The sequence below is a fragment of the Peromyscus maniculatus genome, chromosome 1, assembly GCF_049852395.1.
Source record: "Peromyscus maniculatus bairdii isolate BWxNUB_F1_BW_parent chromosome 1, HU_Pman_BW_mat_3.1, whole genome shotgun sequence".
Taxonomy (NCBI): Eukaryota; Metazoa; Chordata; class Mammalia; order Rodentia; family Cricetidae; genus Peromyscus; species Peromyscus maniculatus.
In genome coordinates this window covers 211,983,920-212,006,417 of record NC_134852.1, presented here as the reverse complement: position 1 = coordinate 212,006,417, position 22,498 = coordinate 211,983,920, and the positions used below count along the sequence as shown (strand labels likewise).

The 22,498-nt window shown below is 40.2% G+C and overlaps 1 protein-coding gene across 5 annotated transcripts in view; it reads right to left on the bottom strand.

Annotated features, from left to right (window-relative positions):
• Ccdc172 (coiled-coil domain containing 172) overlaps window positions 1–22,498 on the bottom strand; it is a 114,428-nt gene that overhangs the window by 56,612 nt on the left and 35,318 nt on the right. For 3 of the 5 annotated variants that reach the window (XM_076563395.1, XM_076563394.1, XM_076563393.1), the window contains 3 exons: window positions 18,718–18,819; window positions 18,045–18,147; window positions 4,251–4,338 (listed from right to left, as the gene is read on the bottom strand). In XM_076563395.1, the coding sequence (XP_076419510.1) occupies window positions 4,251–4,338; window positions 18,045–18,147; window positions 18,718–18,819 (293 nt within the window). Of the gene's footprint in view, window positions 1–1,399; window positions 3,509–4,250; window positions 4,339–18,044; window positions 18,148–18,717; window positions 18,820–22,498 lie in introns of those variants that run through there. The other 2 variants (XM_076563396.1, XM_015997184.3) reach the window with 1 other exon arrangement.

Sequence of the window (22,498 nt, the reverse complement as noted above, 5' to 3'; positions counted from 1 at the left end):
CCCTATACTTTGTAGGGCAGCAGCTGGGAGAGCCCCCCACTTCCCGGGAGCCTTTCTTTGTGATGCTTTTCTTCTTCCTCCTATCCAAGTGAGCGTGCTCTTGTGACACACTATCTGCACAACTCTTCCTCATGGTTAATGAATGTGAGCCTCCACCAAGGAACAATAGTAAACCCTGCTTCTCCTGTACTGGGGGGTTCTTAAAAGTTTCCTTCACCAATTACCAGTCAGTGTCGTGACAGTACTATTTATTTCACATCTTAGTGAATTAAGTAAGAAAATAAAGCTTAATTCCTAGTATGATTATTTGACTCTTAGATGAAGAAAAAACAAAACAAAAAACGAAATGATTTAACTTTAAAATACAGTGTTTACAGAGAATAGTCACCTGACTATGCATTCCTACCTCAAGTATTCTCAAAGATAACTCTGCTACCATCTTGCATTAAAAAAAAAAAAAGAAGTAAAATAAAGTCTGTTGTCTTGAGATAAAAGGGCCACAAACCTCCAAGACTTAATCCCTGCTTCAGGCTAATGACATAAAAATAGTTTTCATTTTTAGTTCACATTCTAAAAAATATTCTCATGACAGAAAATGTTCTAAACTAGATTTTGAGAGGCAAACTTTAGGGTTTTCAAAAGACAGAGGGGAGTGAAGAGAAGTAAATAAAACAAAAACAAACAAAAAGCCATCCAAGCCCACCTAAGATAGATCAACTCCAAATGCTGAAAGACTCTCTGGTATGCTTAGCAACTCCACATTTCAAATGCATACTATAATAAACATTTGAATAAAGAACACTTTAGCCTGGTGTCCTAATGACTAAAACTGTCTCCTTTCTTTCTAGTTATGTCACTTGACTGCTACTGGGTTCTGGACTACAAATAAACAATTTATGCATCACAATATGACAGTTACTTATGATTGGTTGGTGCAAAATAGAAAGAGACTTTGTCCTCAGCCAAAGCTGGCAACAGAGCTTGTCAGGTGTGCTGTCTGTCCATCTGCAGCCATCCAGGATGTCCATCTGGGAAGAGTCAACAGACTGCTCACAGCAGAGTTCCCACTGCACAACTGACTGTTGCCTAGGTTCTGACTCGCTACAATACAACGACCTCAACCTTCTTCTAGGCTTTTCAAAGCTCATCATGGTTTTACAAGTTCAAGAAAAGACAGAGAGGCAGGCAAATGCTCTTTAATCTTTGTTTCTTTTACAAAACAAACATGTTATGGACAAAACAATGATAAGGCAGCCATGCCTGGCTGTACAGCCCTTAAAGCTTTCCCTTTTCTCCCTCCCTCCCTCCCTCCCTCCCTCCCTCCCTCCCTCCCTCCCTCCCTCCCTCCCTCCCTCCCAACAATAAGGTCTAAAAACAGAGAAAGGAATCTTCACCAGGACCATGTCCATATCCTATAATTTTATTGCTATTTTCTCCCTAGCCAAATGGCTCCATCAATCAACAGGGGAATATGTAGCAAATATACATTCAAATACAGTCCCCAGCGGAGAATTAAGAATAAGAAATTGCTTCTTGAAAGACGTAGGGTAGCATTAAGGACCCATGGTGGCGTGCCAGGCAGCACATGCAGTGTGGTGATTGCTTGGGTTAGTGGCACCTTGCTCATAACTAAATGCACAATCAATCTAATGAATTTACTTAATGAATACACACTCAGGTACAAACTACCTTCCTCTATCTCCACTGTCTTACTTCCAGAGTAATTAAATTCACTCTGAGACATGTATATATATACACCCAGACAATTTCAGTTAATTTTCCTTCCACGAGGTTTATGACTTACAAATATGTAAAAAGGAGAAGAGAACAACTAAAGAACTCAGCCACCAGGAGCAGTTCAGCTTTAATAGTGTGTCTGCGGCTGCTGTTTCCTTTACTTAACAGAACCTGCTACTTGAACACAGTCCCAGCCAGGTCACATGGCTAGTGTTTTGCATTGTTCTCCCACACAATGCTCATAATATCATCCCTTTGATTATATGAACGATGACTTAAATCTTGAGTTATGTACCTTATTTCATTTTGAATAACGGAAACAGCAAACTTAGTCCTCTCAGGTCCAGCTCACATCATGCCTGATCGTGTCACTGAATACTCTACCTACACATTCCATACGACACACACAGATGGACAGTCATATCAGTGGCAGTTTATTCTGTGCATGTACCACTGAGTGGAAGGGGACAAATTGGGCATTCCTTAGACCATGTTAGTGTTTCACTCTAAAACCAGCCATGCACAAGAGTGACTGAAGGTGGAAAGGAATGTCTGCATAAATCCACTCAGTACATTAATGCTATGTAATAGTCTCAAGAGCTAAGATTTGGGCACAGACCAGCCATGACTGATCCCAATAACTGGTCCTACTCTGTATCTGTATCATATATAAACTAGATCGCAATTCCCTGGCAGAACAGATGGTGTTTGAAGAGATGACAATCACAGGAGTCAGCTCTCTTCTTCCACCACACAGGTCTCAGGGACTGAACTCAGGTCACCTGGCTTGACAGGAAACAGTTTTACCTGCTAAGCCATCATATTGGCCCCCAAAGGCAAGTGTTTGAAGTTTGCTACTTATCAAAACCAAGATTGTACAACAATTACAAAAATAGCTGTAGCAAGGTAAGACTTGCTTTGAAACTAAGACCAAACCTCAGCACTCTCCTTTTTCTGAACAGGTCCCATGTGGCACTAAACAAATTCAACAGTAACTATAAAGGAACATGGCTCCAACATCAACACTGAACACTTTCAGACACACCCTCCTCTCACCTAGCCTAGCCGAGGCTCTGACTGGGCAGTGTTGATATACTTTCAAGCTCTAGTGAAAATACCCTTTCTAGGAATCAGGACAGATAACTGTGGACAGTATATGATGTTGGCCATTCCATCCTCCCCAAGTGGAGACTTTCCTTTGCTCCCAACTGTCATTAGTACGATAAGTGGTAGGCAGGAGCCACTGGCATATGTCTGCAAATGCCCCAGCTCCAAAGCTCTGTAGACACACAGAGGAATGAAAGGCCCCAAATGATCACTGTCAACAGACACTTTATGATTGGAAAAAAAGATTAAAATCAAAGTAAGCACTTTTGCTTGGCAGAAACGCCATGAACAAAACTGAGTCAATAACCTGAACACTTCTTTCACTGTGTGTTGACAGGACCTGAGGTAAGCTACAATAAAGAATGACACGCACCGATCAGAAAGGACGGATTGGCATTAAGAATCCTGGACTATGGTATCTTTTCCTTTCTCTTCCTTTAGAAAGCACACAGGGACCTCCTAAGTAACAAGATAAAACTTAGTGTGTAGATATACAAAAACCAACTCTAGATGTCAGCATGTGGACTATTCTGAACCTATGTTTACATGGGGATCTGCCACGCAGGTGCCATTCAGGGTTGAGTGTAAGATGCCATGGTCGAGTGTAGCACAGCTCATCAACTCTGAGAAGTTACTTGTCCTGAAGACCCTTCTGTGTCAGTATCTGAAAAGCAAGCATGCAGTGCATGTTCATAAGAGAAAGTGAATTCTGACATTCTAGTTATCAAGCCCAGGGCCTTGCACATGCTAAGTGAGGGTACAATGATCCAGCTGCACACCTAACCCAAACTCATTTCTTAAAGGGATCACGTGAAATTTACCTAAATTTAACACAGCAATAATGCTTGGGATTTCTGACTTAGGTTTTCCGAAGTTCTTATAGAAAATCAAAACACAACTCTAACCATTTGAACAAGCAACAGTTTGCAGAAAATAAACAGGATGCAAAAGGCAGAGCATCAAACTAAACCTGTATTCAGCACACCCTGCGTGGGTCCGTGCTAATCTCTCATACAGCCTGAAATGTCTAAAGGGCTGAGACCATGAGGGTCTGAGGTATAAAGTGCAGGATTAGATGTAGCAAGCACAGTTTATGCCTGCTGGAAGCAGAGGCAGGCACATGCTAGACAGATTCCAGTGCAGCTGTCTCTAACAGGACTGTTTCCATGAAAGGATGGAACTCCGTGAGAAGCTGTCCTGCTCCCTGATGACAAGCTTATGGAGCTGGCCCTCCAGGAGCTCAAAACACCTCATGGTTTGTATCCCAACTTTGCTTTCACTCACTTGCTTTAAAGGGTTTGCAGAGGTGCAAAGCCCTAGTTCCAGGGTACGCATGTTAGTGAAGTCCTGCTTCGCAGCAGATAAGACAATGCTGGAGAGGGGAGACATGAACAGTGGGGGCTTACCGACTCCAGAAATTCCACTTCTGTTTGGAGCACTTTGCAGACACTTTCCATTTCATCTTCTTTATAAAGATCTAACTCCTGTTTAAGTCTGTTTTAAAATCAAATCACTCCATTAGTTTGATATTAAACTTTTACAATAATTTTTTTACATACAGAGTGGCAGGTTTGTAGCCTCGAAAGTATCAGAATCAGGTTAAAAACCAGAAATATTTAGGAAATTTAACCCTCTCAGATTCTATACAGACTACATAAATTTTTAGAGGAAAAACTCTTATAAAGAAAGAAAGGTAGAAAACAAATCACAGATAAATTTCAGTGATTTAAAAGGTCCTCTTGGGCTGTGGGACAAGCACAGAACCAGCTGTCCACTGCGAAGGTGAACGCACAGGGGAGTCACTCGGCTTCTCTGATCCTAACTCAAAACCTACGTTAGAAAACTACTTGTGACAGTTGCTTTTGCTCTAAAATTAAAGTTAACATGTAATACTTATATAATTAAAATATATCAAACTAAGAATTAAACATCAGTGTTTACTTTTATCAAATTGTATATTTAAATTTTGGAATAATTTATTGAGTAAAAAAGGTTATTTTTGTCTGAATTCAGTGTGGAAAGTAGGGAAGAAGCTCTTTCTTCTCCAGTATAATGACTAACAAAGTCCTGAGCTGTGTGAGGGGTAGAACACCAGGGCCTGACCGTGGCTGGCTTGTGTGAAGCAGCCCCAAGGGCAGACACCACAAGCCAGGATGTGCTCACAAAGCTAAGCAGCCAGGCAGAAGCTGACACCTTCAAAGGGAAGGAGCTTAGATCAGCTCTGTTCCCTGAGTGCCAACAGTGGCCACAGAAACCCCTCTTTGAGGGCAGGCTTAACATATTTAGACCCACTGGTCTTCCACAGAAGAATAAATAACAAGCTTGCAATAAAAAAAAAATCACCAAGCACATTAGTAAGAAAATTCAGTATAAGTCAGCAGAGGCCAGAAGCAGATTATACCCACATGTAAAAGAACTACACACTTACAAGGAAAACACACACAAAATGGGCACAAACTAAGCATAAGACATCCAACTCTTAACACACTATTTATGAAAGCGATCCAACGTCTAATAAAGACATGAAATAGTGTCGACTGTGTGAGTACCTAGGGACACACCAAGGAAAACACAAGGCACAGTCAGGAAGGAGGTTACAGACCATGGTACTCAGGAGGCAGAGTCAAGCAGAGCTTTGTGTGCCAGGCCAGCCACAGCTACACAGTAAGTTCCAGCTTGTGGTGGTATTGTATTCCCAGAAATATTGTGTACCCTAATAAACTTATCTGAGGTCAGAGAACAGAACAGCCACAATATTAAACATAGAGGATAGGCAGTGGTAGCACACACCTTTAATCCTAGCATTCCAGAGGCAGAAATCCATGTGTTCAAGGATACAGCCAAGCATGGTGACTCATGCCTTTAATCCCAGAAAGTGAGCCTTTAATCCCAGGGAGTGGTGGTAGAAAGCAGAAAGATATATAAGGCATAAGGACCAGAAACTAGAAGCATTTTAGCTGGTTAAGCTTTCAGGCTTTCAAGCAGAAGTTCAGCTGAGATTCATACTGGATGAGGACTCAGAGGCTTCCAGTCTGAGGAAACAGGATCACCTGAGGAACTGGCAAGGTGAGGTAGCTATGGCTTATTCTGTTTCTCTGATCATTCAGACTTCACCCCAATATCTGGCCTCAGGTTTGATTTTATTAATAAGAACTTTTTAAGATTCCTGCTACACCAGCTCAACAAGGAAAAGGAAAGAGAAGAGGAGAGGGGAAAAAGAAATTGGAACTTTAGTGCCCTAGTGCAGGATAGCTCATTCCTTTTTTTTAAACTTTTAACCCACCTCTTTATACTTAAGGTTTTTTAGGGTTTGGAGTAGGAAGCATATACATATACTCTTTAATATGAAAATCTCTTATCTTTTAGCTGGCATGTTATAGACATTTAAATTTAATGTCGTAGCTTATATGGTAGGACTCAAAACACAACTTTTTTCTAGTTGTTTTCTGTTTCTCCTATAGGTTACTCATTCCTCCCCCTTCTTTTTAGTCTATAACGGGGTTGCTTATTGTCTCCTCTGTAGACTTTTTTTTTCCTTCCGAGACAGGGTTTCTCTGTGTAATAGTCCTAGCTGTCCTGGAACTCACTTTGTAGACCAGGTTGGCCTCGAATTTACACAGATCTGCCTGCCTCCACCTTCCAAGTGCTGGGATTAAAGGCATGCACCCAGCTAGACTTTTTTCTTATACCTACTTTAAAATTGTATACAGCTTACAGTTTATAACATATATTCACCACTGTCTTACCACATACTACAACACAAGTGCACTTACAGGGAAGAACGGTACAGCAATATATTTTCAATTTTCCCTTCAATATTCTATTATCACCATACATTTCCCATATATTATAAATCTAAAATATCGTGCTAATATTTTTCTTTGATATTTACCTTGTAAAGTGACTTAAAATCACAAGGGAGCTTTTATATTTACCTTTGCCGAACTTGTTTCTGGAACTAACTCCACCTTCCTATTTGGAATCACACCCTTCCTCTTAAAAAATGTGCTACAGCCTTCTTTTTCAGTGTGGTTTGTAATGGCAAGGATTCAATCAACTCATGTGTGCCTAAAACTATACTTATACTTTCAGTGTGAAATGTCATTACTTGTCTTCTGGTTACATCATTTCAGATAAAAAGGTCTCATTCCTTTCTTCTTGAGCGGTCTAAATTTCCTCCATTTTACAAACTGGGTCTAAGTTTCAGTTTCTTAAACAAAGGGCTATTAATCAACAACTCCCCGAACAACAAGGATGAGGGAGAGAGATCCTACAGGATCTGAGTCAGCCCCTCAGTATCTCAAAGCAATGACCAAAAAAGGACCGTTCCTGTAACCTCTTGAAATAGACCTGGACTTGCCCAAATATGGAAAAACAAAAATAAAAATGTATAAATGTAACTGCTGCTTGTTTGACTAATCATGTTAGAAATGACTTAGCTGTTCCTGGAATTTCCCTAGCTATGCTTAAAAGGACCTGCATGCCTTTGTCCCTGGTTGCCATTTTGTACAAGTGGTGGGCCCCGCACGTTCCTTGCTTTCACACACTCTCTGAGTCTGGGGTCTTCTTCAGCACTTTCTCGGACCCCTACATTCTTTTTCAGCCAATGTGTCTTTTTCCCTCTGCTTTCCTGCGTGTTTTCTCTTTAGTCTGTTTTTCAGAGATGCAGGTGTGGATAGAAGTTGAGTTTCTTAAGATGCTGCTTGGTGTTGTCTGAACTCTTGTATTGTGTTTACATGTATTTTGTTATTTTTAGGAAACGTTCTGCTGTGACCTCTCACATATACAATGCTATAGATGAATCTCAAATGTACTCGGCTTAATTTTAAAAATAGACCCCAGAGGCTACACGGCCTATCATCCTGTTTACACAATGTGTTGGAAAACATGCGTGATGAAGGCGGTACCTCAGCTCCCTGGGGAAGAAAATGCTTTTCAATAAATCATGCTGGGATACTGGACAACAGCCCGCAATGGATAACAACTCAATGGATCTCAAAGGCAAAACTGGATCTGTACTTCCTAGCATATCTACTCTAAATGGATCAAATATTTTTATGTTAAAAAGTGAAACCATGAGACAGGGCATAGGTAAATTGCTGTGTGTGACAGGAGTGGGTAGAACTTCAACTATGGTTCAAACACAAATGTGATTTAATTTAGAAGAAAAAAATAAATTCAACTCTGTTAAAATTTTCTATAGCAGAAACCACATGTATAAAGACTAACAGGAGATGATAGTCTAGAAGAAATATCTAGTGTATACATCACAAATAAAGGCTCTCTAAAGATAAAGACGTTTTCCAAACTAGGTAAGACCACCACTCACTAGGAAGTGGGGTGGTTCTAAAGAAGCCGTTTGTAGAATGACACACAAGTGGTTCTTAGAGATCTAAAAATGTTCCACCTGACTCATGACAAACTTTCAAACGTTCTACCCAAAGACGCTGGCTCTCTTCCTTTGGATGGAGCTTCACTCACTTGACTGCAAATACTTTTGGTGAGGCAATGAAGAAATAAATCTGCTTAAATATTAGCTAAATAAGATCCAAAATGGTACAACCTCAAGTGGGGAGAATGAAACACAACTAATTTGCCTATTTCCTATAGCCCTGCCTTTTCACATCTAGTAATATAAAGTACAAGACAACATAAACACAAGTATGGTATGTAAATCAAAGTATTAAAAAACAAGTTTCCTATCCATTGATATGGAATTGGTTAAAGAAACCATAACATATTCATTATAATAGAATACCATACAACCATGAGAATGAAGATCTCTTTCAACAAATGTAAGTTAATTCTAGCATGCACCATTAAATGATAGGCAATAAGATGCAAAAGATCACATAAACTGTGTTAGTGTTTGTTTATCCATTTATTTCTGTAACAGAAACACAGAAGGGTAAGGCAGAAGCTAATGAAAATGGTTACATGCAACAGTGAGTGACAAATGGAAGAAAGATAGGAATGAATGAGACCCTGCTCTCTGTATCTTTTCACATTACTTTAACTTTTGAATCATCCTGAAGTTTTTGATATCCATCAGGGTAAAGTTGAACTAACAGAGCTAAGGGGAAGAGCTATTAGTGCTTGACACAAAACAACACTCGAGTCAGAGGCTGGGGATGTGGTTTGGTGGTAGAGCACTTGCCTAGCACAAGCAGGACCTTGGTTTCTATACTAAGCAACCCTGGGTAGAAAAACAAGACCAAAACCAGATTAATAAAGCAAAGAAACCAATTCAAGACATGAGCAGAAATTCAGTAGAGAGAGAGAGTCTGAAGAAAAAATTTGGAGGGAAAAACTTTAATAAATCAATGGAGGATGGGCGTGGTGGTGCACACCTTCAATGCCAGCACTTGGGGGCAGGGGCACATGGATCTCTGTGCATTTGAAGTCAGTTTGCTCTACATATGAGTTCCAGGCCAGCCAGAACTGCATGCTGAGTGCAGTCTGTTCTCAGGGCAGATGGTCCTAGACTGTACAAAAAAGCTAGTTGAACATGAGCCTGAGCAAGCCAGCAAGCAATGCTCCTCCATGGTTTCTGTTTCAAGTTCCTGCCCTGCCTTCCATCAGTGACAGACTGTGACCCACAAGTGTCAGTCAGATAACTCCCACTCCTCCTTAAGCCACTTTGGTCAGTGTTTATCACAGCAGTATCGATGAAAACCCAGTGTGTTTCTCTGTTAATATCCACATTATTTCTTTGAAACTGGACACCCACTGCCATCAGTCTGTGAATTGCTAGGATTATAGGTGTGTGCCACCATGCCCAGCTTTCTATATCCCAGCTCAGCTTCCCACTCTGTGTAGCAAGCAATTACTGACTGAGCTGTCTCCCAGCTCCCTGGGCCACCTTTTCTACTTTCTATGCATTTTTATAGTTTGACTTTCTTAATATATTTTCTGTATTAATTTATATGGACTATCTTAGTGCCATTTTATCTTTAAACACTAAAGGAGGAATTCTTCCTTCATATATGATTTATGAAAGTGGATATGAAAGAGGCATGGTCAGTTGTTCGTGTTTTCATTAGTCAAGGCCCTGCCCCGACCCGACAGGTACTATCCCCTCAGGAGGAGAAGGAAGTAAGGATAAGGCAGGCTCGGGTGGCTGGCCTCCACATCACCTTTCCCATGTATTTTGAAACAGGGTCTCACTATGTAGCTCTGGCTTCCCTGAAACTCACTATGTAGACCAGGTTGGCCTTGAACTCACAGAGATCCTTTTGCCTCTGTCTCCTGAGCACAGGAATTAAAGGTTTAATAATAATTCTATGAATACAAAAGGGTCATTGCAATGTTACATATTACTTATAAAGACTATTTTTTTTTAATTTCAGGGGTAAATGGGTACATTTATAACAGAATATAACTTTGAAATCAATTGAGTCTAATACCAAACTTCCTCTCTATTTATGTAGAAGCTTCAATAACTACAGCATGTGCCAAGACTTTACAGAAAAAGGGATCTCTCCCAGCTTGACACTCTATAATCAATGCTGTGGAGACACTTCTGTTAGTGAATAAATAATGAAGTTCTACCAGAAAAGACGCAGAGTTAACAGAAATATTCAACAAATGTAAAGCTACAAACGATCCTGAAATTAAATGAGAATTTTCATCTACTATAATGTTTTTAAAAGAGAAAGTCAATGTGGATTGGGTTCAGATACAATTATTTGGACTAGACTTTTACAGAAACTTCTGAGCAAAGACATTTTTACACTTACCATTATAAACAAGGAACATATGAATGTATACTATTTTCTAAATGAAGGCTGATTTCTTTGTTAGGATTGTAATTGCTATGATGAAACACCATAACTAAAGGCAACTTAGAGAGGAAAGGGTTCCATTTAACATTTCAGTATCAAAAACAGTGAGGGCAGGAACTCAAGCAGGGCAGGAATCTGGAGGCAGGAACTGATGCAGAGGCCATGGAAGGGTGCTGCTTACTTGCTGGCTCTCCATGGCTTGCTCAGCCTGCTTTCTTATAGAACCCAGGAACACCAGCTCAGGGATGACACCACCCACAAAGGGCTACGCCCTCCCACATCAATCATTAATTAAGAAAATGCTCTACAGGCTTGCATACAGCCTGATCTTATGGAGATTATCATTTTCTCAATCAGCATTCTCTCCTCTCAGATGGTTCTAGCCTATGTCAAGTTGACATAAAATTTGTCAGCACAGCCGGGCGGTGGTGGCGCACGCCTTTAATCCCAGCACTCGGGAGGCAGAGCCAGGCGGATCTCTGTGAGTTCGAGGCCAGCCTGGGCTACCAAGTGAGTTCCAGGAAAGGCGCAAAGCTACACAGAGAAACCCTGTCTCGAAAAACCAAAAAAAAAAAAAAAAAAAAAAAAAAAAAAAAATTTGTCAGCACAGCTAGATAACATTTCCCACTATGCTGCTAGTAATTCTAAATAATGTCAGGAATATTCCTGTAAGTAGTTAAGGATATGTTTATAAAAATACACATAGATGCTGGGTGGTGGTGGCACATGCCTTTAATCCCAGAACTCAGGAGGCAGAGCCAGGTGGATCTCTGTGAGTTTGAGGCCAGCCTGGTCTACATAGTGAGATCCAGGAAAGGTGCTAAAACTACACAGAGAAACCCTGCCTCAAAAAAAAAAATAATGATGGTTTAAAAACAGACAATGTCATTTAAAACATGAAGCTCATTAATTCAAACTAATGTGAAGAATGCCTATAACATCTACCCAAACAATGAAACAAACTTTCAAGCAATAAATGTGATACCATGACCAGACTGTTCTAAATACGCATGAACACACACATATCAAATACTTACATACATGGACACAGACAGAAAAATGCATAAACTCAAACAGGATGCTCACAAAACCTTAAAAAGTTGTTATGCTTCATGCATCAGAGTGGCCTTTTATATTACTATAGTTCTTATATCTTTCTTATATCTTATATCAATCATATATCTTATATCAATAGAAATATCCTACTCTCATAATTTAAATATGCATATATACTTGGGTAATATATATATGTAAAATGCATATTTATCAGTGCACCTGCTAGAAAGGCTGAGAATACTTCAACCTCATAATGTGTTTGTGTATCTTATAAATCTAGGACCATCATTGTGCCCTCTCTGACCAGCTGAACTGGATGACCATGGAAGGGGCTTCCAAATGGCTTTATTGTCACCTAGAAATGTGCTCAGAGTCTCTCAGTAGCAGATGCAGATTATTTTTTGTGCATTTTCCATTGCTAAAGCTCTTCACAAACCCACATTATCTTTTAAGTATTCAGAGTGAAAAATCTCATGTTGACTTTATAGATTTCTTTCTAACACAAGCTTCTTGTTGTACCAAACACTGGTTATACAAGAGATGAAATCATTCAGAAAAGAAGTTTTATTGGTTAAAAAGAAATGCCTGAAACACTTAGAGTGGTCTGTTTTGTGATTTGTACTACTCAGAGTGGAAGAAGAAAAAACAAAACACTGCCAGAGTGGTGAACACAAATAATCCCAGCACTTGGGAGGTGGAGGCAGGAGGATAATGAGTTTTGCAGTCAACTTTGGATATATAAGGAAAGAAGGCAAACAATTAAGAACTGTGTATAGTGAGGTCAGCAAGAAGGTGAAGAGGGCGAAGCTCTTGCTATGGAAGCTGACAACCCACATTCAACCCCAGGAACCTATGTGAAGGGGGAAAGAGAGAGCTAACTCCTGAAAGTTGGCCTCTGACCTCCACTGTAGCACAGGCATGCCCACATGCACATCATACACATATAAGCAACAGTAGTTATTACTTTTTTTAAAGAACTGTTAGAACTGGAGTTACTAACTAAACATAATAGACTTAGGGAGGTTGAAGGGACCCAAATATTAACTTCTTTCCTCTTCAAAGCTGCCTTTAAGTTAACTGGGTATGGTGCCTTTAAGTTCAGCACTCAGGAGGCAGAATTCTGCAGGCAGATCTCTGTGAGTTTGAGACCATCCTGGTCTAAAAGTCAAATTCCAGCCAGGCTCTGTCTTAAAAACAAACAAACGAACAAAAACACCATCCTGAGGGTGCAGAGGCACAGTGGGATGCATCTCTGCCACAGTCCAAAATGACTGGGAACAGGGAGGCCCTGAGCTCCTGGTGATGTCCCACACTGCCGTACTCTGGCCAGAGTCCCTCCTCCACAGAGTCAGACAGCTGGGCAGAGGGGAGATGAGAGGTTAAACTATCTCCCTTTCTTTCACTGAAGACAATTAGTCAGAAGTGAAAAGAAGTCCCATTTCAAAGGATGTTACTCTAGTAGTTACAACACATGGTATCAGTGCACCGACCCTGACAACACATAAGTGTTCTCACACTTTTGCAGTGAAAATTCAATGACATTCGGGCTCTATCACTGGGAAAATGTGTGTCGGGCCCCACATTCCTGGACTGTGCTAGAAAGAAACACAAGGAGTTCCCAGACTGGGATGGCCACATCATTACAGCACATGGATATAACAAAAGTCTACACACTGAGAACTAAAGAGCAGAGGAAAGCTCCCACAATTCATTAATTCATTCATTTCCCTCTATTTATTGGACACTAGCATCTATCACAGTATTAAACTGTAAGTAACATTGGTACCTAGAGTAAACAAGATCCTTATTACTTAGCACACAGTTTAAATGGACATTGACAAAATAAAATATGTAATTATAAGACAGGATATAGTACAAAGGAAAACTGCAGGATACTACTGGCAAAAATAACTGGTGACATGATTTAGAAACAGGAGGGAGGGTTGTCTAAAGAACTATTTCAACTGATTCCTAGAAGGGTCACTGCTCACCAAGGGTAGATAAGCAGACAGGGAGAGCAGCAAATTGATCACTTGGGGAGGCAAGGGGAAGAATCGTTACAAAAGTCTTCGGGTGGATGGAAGCTTGGCAGGTTTGAAGTAGCAGAACAAGAAGAGGCCATATTGAGGTTATGTAGGCCACAAGGACTTTAGGTTTCACTATGTTCCCTAGGAAGCCAGTGGACAGCTTTAGTAAAAAGGAATGATGGGATTCAATTTACCACAGACTGGAGGCTACCGAGTGCGGGCAAGACAAGCAGAAAAAGGACTGCGACTGAGACCCAGTGAGAGAGACAGAACGGTGGCTTGAACTTGGGTAAAAGCAATGGAAACAGAAGTGGAAAAATTCAAGAAACATCCCATAGGGAGGGAAAAGTAGCAAAATATGGAGGTGGATTGGGTGAAAGGCCTGACCAATGCCTAGAAAGCAGGCTCAGAGGCTGGCTCTTGAAACTGAGCTGGGTGTTGGCTGCTGGAGAGGACGAGGGAGACAGGGAAGAGTGAAGGCCTGTGCCACATTCTTGAGAATCACAAATCAACAACACTGGCTGGTAAAGACTATGAGGGCTTTAACTTCTGATGAGAGTTTTGTTCTTGTTGATCTGCTTGTTCAGTTGGGGAAATATCCTGTCAGATTCATTTCTAGTTTCTAATCAATTTGAAGAATTCAAGATTAAGGAAGATTTGGAGCAAAGATTTGGAAATTATGTTTAGATGATGAAACCAAGACACCCAGGTAGGGCATGAAGCAAATGGAATCCATGTTTAAACTTTGGGAGACTTCTGCTTTTGAGGAACACACAGAAAGAAAAATGAGAGAGAAGTCGGGATACATGCAGCCATCATAAAGTGTGATATAAAAGCAAAACTCTAGTTATCTGATAATTACAGAGCATTTTTATGTGTCAATTTCTATCCTAAGGTGTTCATACATACTGAGACTATTTGCTGTGATCTTGTGAGGTGGGTTCTATTGTCAACCTTACTTATAAACATGGAGACTGAGGCATAGGTAGTTAACTTGCCCAAAGTCACTGACCTAGGAAATAGTAGAAATTGTAAACTGGCCTATACCTGAGCTGGAGAGATTGGGCAGGAGAGTCAGACTAGAAGAATTCTGGGAAGAAGAACAGTGGAGTCAGAGGAGTCACCAGGAGACACAGAGGGAGCAAAAGACATGCTGGAGAACAGGTAAAGCTACAAGCCATGTGACAGAATGTAGATGAATAGAAATGGGTAAATTTAAGTTGGAAGAACTAGCTAGTAACAAGCCTGAGCTATTAGCCAAGCATTTGTAGTTAGTATAAGCTTCAGCATGTTTAACTGGGAGCTGCTGATGGGACAGAAAATTCTGCTTACATCCTATAAACCTCCAGGTTGAGACTTTAGGATTTCATCCCCACTGTCCTCTCCAGACTGTCAGCAACATGACCCTCCATGCAGCTTCTGATATATCATCCCAGCCTCTGGATTTCACGATAAATTTGACTGGGGAAACAAGGGAATGAAGAAGGGGCAGACACACATGCAGATAAACCTACAGGGAAGCCAGGATTGGGTGGCTGGGCTTAGGGCTTCTACTAGGCTCAGCACTGGGGAGTGGGGGAAAACTGGTCTCAGTGGGAGGTCTCTGTAAGGCTGCAGCCTCAGGATGCAGTATCACAGAGGAAGGAGGAAGCTACAGGTGTCAGTTTTTGCACACACTTGTCAATTACTCATTAAAAAAACAAACAACAGCCGGGCGGTGGTGGCGCACGCCTTTAATCCCAGCACTCTGGAGGCAGAGGCAGGCGGATCTCTGTGAGTTCGAGGCCAGCCTGGGCTACCAAGTGAGTCCCAGGAAAGGCGCAAAGCTACACAGAGAAACCCTGTCTCGAAAAAACCAAAAAAAAAAAAAAAAAAAAACAACAACAACAACAACAAAACACTTGTACATGGACCAGGGGGAGGCTTTGTCATTGCCTCTGAGCCGTACCAAGAGGAAGGTTCTGCCAGTTCCCATGGGTCTGAGGCCCTAATGTCCTTGACATGCCCAGTCAACAACACACATTCATTCAGGACCTAACCCACTCTTCACACATTCACTCAAGGCTTCCTCAGTTCCCTATCTCCACTTCCGCACATTTGGTACATATTAACTCATCCCACCCTATTCAAAACAGAATCTTTGAAATAAATAAATAGGGAAATATTACCTATAGAAGGTCTCATTATACCCTTGCTGTTGCAGAAATACTGGGGTTGGCACATTGCATTAAACAAGACCATCAAACCACCTGGAAAACAGGCTAACTTTAAAAAATATAAACCATAATCCTTACAAAAGAATTTTACACACACACACACACACACACACACACATACACACACACACACACACACACACACACACACACACACACAAAGTCCCTCTGCCTAGGGTTTCAGTTAACTGGAGTCTAATCTTCTCATTCAACCTAATCTGAAAATATTAACTGTAAAATTCCAGAAATAAACAACTCATACAATTTAAATCACTTATTGTAGAATATTGCAATTACTCTATTTATTATTAGTTGTTATCACTTATGGTGCCTAATTTATAGATTAAACACTCACAGGAATGTGTGTTTTTAAAATAGTGTATGCCAGGTTTGGGACTGTGGCTCCGGGCAGCCATTGGCATCTTGGAATGTTTTCTCACATTGGGGAGAGGATGACTGTTTATATGTAAAGATATTTGTGGAAAATTTCAGGTTACAGTTACCATAGGCACTTGAAACACAAGAAATTAAAGTAGGTAAGGAGGGGACTACTGAAGAAATAGATAGACCAACATATTAGTATGTTCTAGTAAAGTAAAAGCAGAATGATAATGAGCAATAATTTTGCTATCCTGACACAGAAGGGACCATTTGTGTGGCCAGAACTAAGGGGTGCTCTGGGCACATAGTAACTACTAAATACCTTAGAATGAATGCATAGAACCAACTCCTAAAACAAGAATAATCTGGCCTAAATTTTAAATAGTGCCAAGTCTTGGAAATCTTTCTGTAAAATAATATCTACCCTGAAAAATAGATCAAACCTGAAAATTTAAGAAAAATGCAACTAGTAGAAGATTCAATATACTTTTAAACATATATATGTATATAATATATATAAAGTGTTATTATCCACATTTAAAATATAATCATCTTAATTTCAACCTTTTTGATGTTCAATAAATCTAATATCATTTCTTATCTTTAGTTTCTTGCTATTCCACTAATGAAATGTTGATCTTTTTTCCAAAAATCCTAATGTTCAACACTTTTATTTTCTTTACAATTAGGGATTTTTAATGAAATGCTCTACTAGATAAAATAATTATACATATAAAAAGATTTAAAATGTCAATTGATAAATATTGGCATCTCATTAGTAAGTACTAAATAAGGAATGGACCAGGCAGACACTGATGTTTCTTCCCAAACTTCCTGTCACCATTGTCTTTACATTCTCTCACCGTTTTGGGTGTTTCACCTTAACTCGGGAAATGCTTATGCCCACATAACAAAGCCGGAGTTCACACTGGACACCTGTCCACAGCCCAGGACCTGACACCTGTGGGCTCTACCATTTAACAAGTATAAGAAGACAATGAGCAGACATCATCACAGAAACTCATCCTCATCCACACATTGCCCAAGAGCATGACATTTTATGCTTATAAACTAACATTTTCTCACAGTCTCTTCCAATGGTGGCCAGGACAATACACTGTTAATGTGAAGCATTTGCTCAGCCAGCTCTGCTGGACCTAGTTCCTGTGTGAGTTAGGTGGGAGCAAGCACCATTCCCTTCTCTGTAGATTCAGCAATGCAGCTGGCTTTTCTATCCCAGCAATGCTGGCAAATGTGACCATGAAATGTCAATCATCATCCAAACCCGAAAGAAGGACTTAAGGTAATTTCAAACGTCAGTCACTATTACATTATACCAAAAGAGTAAAAGCATGGAAGTACTCCACGTAGACCCAAAGCAGAGTAACACGTTTTAAGGAAGACAGTAGGTTGTGAATTTTATCCTAGACTGTAAAAACTATAATGTTAGGACTGAAAGAAAGGGGAGTAGCATTAACTACTGAAATGAGAGTAACAGTCTATGAACTAGAGAGTAAGACTGAATTCCCCGCTACTCCCTGTGCATAGTGAACTGACATGTAGTATGTTCAGGCCAGGGGAGGGTTTGCCTATCAGCAAGTTTCAGGATACACACAGATGCAAATGACGCCTTTATCTGGGGCTTTAAAAACACATTCTCAGCTTTACACTGAAATACATGTAACTTAAAAAAAAACTATTAAATTTTATGTATAAACATAATAACAGAGGCTTACCTCAAGCATTCAACATCATATTGAGGCTTTTCTTTGACTTTTATTTTTTCTGCCTCTAGGTATTTGGTGGTATAAATGGCTTCAGTTTCTTCATCTTTAAGAACTAAACAATTAAGAAAATTTCTATAATCATTTAATAATTGAACAAAGAAGTTATCTTTAGTCATTCATGAAAAACTCTTATTTTTGTGTTGTATATCAAATATACATAAAAATGATATTTATTTTCTAATTTAACATAGCAATTAAAGGCACAAAAGATCTTCACAGAATTTGGACCTAAGGAATATCAGCTCTTGCCAGGTCTGGTGGTGCAGGCCTGTAATCCCAGCTTTTCAATAGGGTAAGGCAGGAGAGTTGCAAGTTCAAGACCAGGATGGGCAACTTAAGCCCTTTCTTGAAACAAAAAATAGTAAAGAGTCGAAGTACAGCTCAATGCAGAAAGCTTGTGTCAGGCCCCAGACTCAATCCCCACAGCTGGAAAAAAAAAAAAAAAACAGACAAAAAGCAGCTGTAACAGTAACCAATTCAGTTGTGTGCACTATCCATTATTTCTGTAAAATAGCAGAAGCACCAACCTCCAGGATAATGTGTCTTTACATACCAGCCCAACACAGTCATATGCAGAACAATGTATTTACTAGCAGGACAAACGGACTCATGAAGCTCACACCTTTAAGCTCTTTCTGGAGAATAAATAGTTCTTTTAACAGTTGACTTTTTTGTTTTTGAAGTTCCTGTAACTGGGCACTGTTACATTCCATTGACTTCATTTCTAGAAACAAATACATTTATCACCAAAAAGTTACCCAGGAATAAATTTAATCAGAGAGGTTAACAATCCGTACACTGAAAACTATTATTGGTGAGAGACAATGAAGACACAACTAAACAGAAACAACTCCATTCATGAAGAATCAATACTTTTTTTTTTTTTTTTTTTTTTTTTTTTTTTTTTTTTTTTTTTTTGGTTTTTCGAGACAGGGTTTCTCTGTGTAGCTTTGCGCCTTTCCTGGAGCTCACTTGGTAGCCCAGGCTGGCCTCGAACTCACAGAGATCCGCCTGGCTCTGCCTCCCGAGTGCTGGGATTAAAGGCGTGCGCCACCAACGCCCGGCAGAATCAATACTTTTAAACTATCCAAATTTCCCAGAGCAGTGTACATGTGCAGGGCCATCCCCAAAAAATCTCTAACAGCATTATTCACAGAAATAGAAAAGATAAAACTGAAAATATAGAGAAATAAATAGAAGAATGCATTTAGGCTTTGGTGTATTTAAATATGACATCAATTATTAACCCTTTGTCATCCAATAAAAATCTAGGCAGCATATGGTCAACTTAAAGTCCCAATTGGATTCCCTGGATCACTTAAGGAACTGTCTTCAGTAAACTAACCAGCATGCATCAGTCACTAGTATGATAGGTTAGTTGGGCTAATAAAAGGGGATGCAGAAATACTCCATTACTACCAAAAGAAAGAAAAACTTCACAACTTCCCAAGATAATAAGGAAGCCACACACTGTAACTCAAACTTATTCAGGATGACCTCCACACAAGCCAGGACATGACTACAGTTGATGCCACTCGAGTTTCTCATACCTAAAAGCCTCTACCTACACCTTTAATTTTCCCAAATGACACCAACTGTCCTTAAGACTTGTCTCCTGGTTTTTTAAGTATTTTACTCTTCTGTCATTGATTTTGGGACTCCAATCACATATTCTGCTCTGAGTTTTTAAAGTCCTAATTCCCCTCTATGTTTCTGCGCTCTCTGGTTGGCTGTTAATACCTTCTAGGGAATTATCATCAGACACTGTGCTCTTGAAACCCTAGCGCTCTTTTTGTTTTCATAAACCATCTTTATTGAAATACAACTCGACTATGGTGTAACTAACCCCTTAAAGTACACAATTCAGCAGTCTGCAGAATATTAACAGGCCCCACATCTGCCATCAGTACTTTGGACCACTCCACTTCTGTTAGCACACATTGCTTCGTTTCCCCAGATCCTCCTCCTCCTAGGCGACTACTGTTGCACTTTCTGTTTGTATGGATTTGCCTATTCTGTCAGTGAACCAAAGAAGAATCACAATATGCTCAATTTTGTGTCTGGACTATTTCACACAATGCAATAATTTTAAGGTCTATGCTATACCATGTAGCTGTGTGTTGCAGAATATTTGTACACTGTGTGAAGATGTGTTGCTGTGAAGCTAAATGGCCAATAGCTAGGCAGGAGGTATATGCAGGACTTTCAGGCAGAGAGAGAGGAAGTCTGAGGGATGAATCTAGGCTCACAGGAGATACAAGGAGATGCAAAACATGCATGATGTGCAGAAAGAGAGGTAAAAGCCACCACATGGCAGAACATGGATTAATATAAATGGGTTTAGTTAGAAACAAGCCTAAGCTAAGGCCAAGCTTTCATAATTAATAATAAGTTTCCATGTCATTATTTGGGAGGGACAGAGATAGTCTCATTACATTTGGCATTCCAAAGTGAGGCACAACCATATGAACAGAGAAGTCACACAAGCCGGCACTGCCAATAGCTGCCTGGGCCTCTCCAAGAGCCCAGAGCCCAGTCCAACAATTTCCCAGAGCTGGGGCAGTAAAGCCACCAGCATGAAACTAAGCTCTTGGTGAACCGAGGGGTGGGGGAAGCCAGCCACTAGAGCCACATGGAAAGAGGGCCTAACCATAGCCTTACAATTTAAGATTTCTCTTGTGAAGTTAGAGAATGCTACAGGTGCTTAGTAAAGCCAGGTACACACACACACACAGGCACACACACACACAAACACGCACGCACGCACGCACGCACACACGCACGTACACTAAAAAGGTGGTATACTTAAAAAGGTGCTTAGGTGCTTAAGAAAGAAATGAAAATGAACTATGAACCAAAGGCTGGATCATAGTTCCAGGGGCCCCCAGCTGGATCAGGCCCTCTGAATAGGTGAGACAGTTGATTGGCTTGATCAGTTTGGGAGGCAACTAGGCAGTGGGACCAAGTCCTGTGCTTATTGCATGAGTTGGCTGTTTGAAACCTGAAGCTTATGCAGGGCCACTTGGCTCAGTCTGGGAGGAAGGGACTGGACCTGCCTGGACTGAGTCTACCAGGTTGATCGCAGTCCTCGGGGGAGGATTTGCCTTGGAGAAGGTGGGAATGGGGGGTGGGCTGGGGATAAAGGGAGGGAGTGGGAGGGGGGAGAATAGGGGAACCCGTGGCTGATATGTAGAACTGAATGGTATTGTAAAATAAAATAAAATAAATTTTAAAAAAGAAAGAAATGAAAATAGGTATAGACAATCATAAAAAAATAGTTTGAAAATAATAAAGTCTTTTAAAAAGACTAGAGTAATATAAAAATAAGCCACTGTAAAGATGAAAAATATTGTAACACAGAGTTTGGACCTTATATGGTGCTTCATTAATTTTGAATTTTTTGAGTACTAATGAACAAGAAAAACAGCTGCTGAGAGACATTGGATTATGGAAACTGCTATATTATACCAACCTATATATTTTAAGAATGTCTTAACTTCAAACTGGAAATCAGAAAATATGTTGTGTTGTGGGAGAGGTTATGTCTTTGTTTCCATAGGAAACAAAAAGTTATGGTTCGTTTCAAAATTAATAAAGATCAGATCTGATCGGGGGAGACCTCTGAGGATCTTAGCTGTAGACATTAGGGAAAAGCCAAGAAAGACTATAGGACAGGTGCCATATATGCTGAGTGCTCTACATGGGAACAGCTCTGAGACGAGATGAGTCATGATAAATCTTGTTGGCTACAGAGTCCTCATGACTTACTATTACATGCAATCCTTTCATATGGATGGATAGAGATTAATATTACAGTTTGGTTATGCAGTTCAAAGAGACTTATAAAGTTGACAGATGCCTTTTATCTGCTCAAACATAGAGCAGAGAATCATCTTTAACTGACTTGTGCACACCACACATTCCATACTTGTGTTAATGCAGATATATATGTTACCTTCAAAATTTTGTATGTTTTCAGAAAGAAAAAAAGAACAAACACCAGTGAAAACAAGTAACCCAGGTGATCCAACCTCTAAGAATTCCTCTGTTGCAGGTTCTTCAAAATTCTGCATCCAGAACAACTTCCAAGTTGCTGGCTGAGATGGTCCAGCTTCACAGACTATCTAACCAAGACCAGACAAGCTCTATACTTTCCCATCACACAGACACTAAACAAACAATAATAAAGCTAGCACTCCTAGGATTTGACCTTCATCCCAATTTTCTCAGGGGCCCCTAAAGATGTCATCACCCCCAGACAAAAGGAATGCAGTGTAGGGAATACCCACATTCCCAAGAGGTGAGGTGGGTGGTTTTTGGTCATTCAATGGATTATAGATGTTTATCATCATTGGGAGGTTGGTTGCAAGTTATTGTTGGTCCTGGTCAGGAAAAAAAAAATG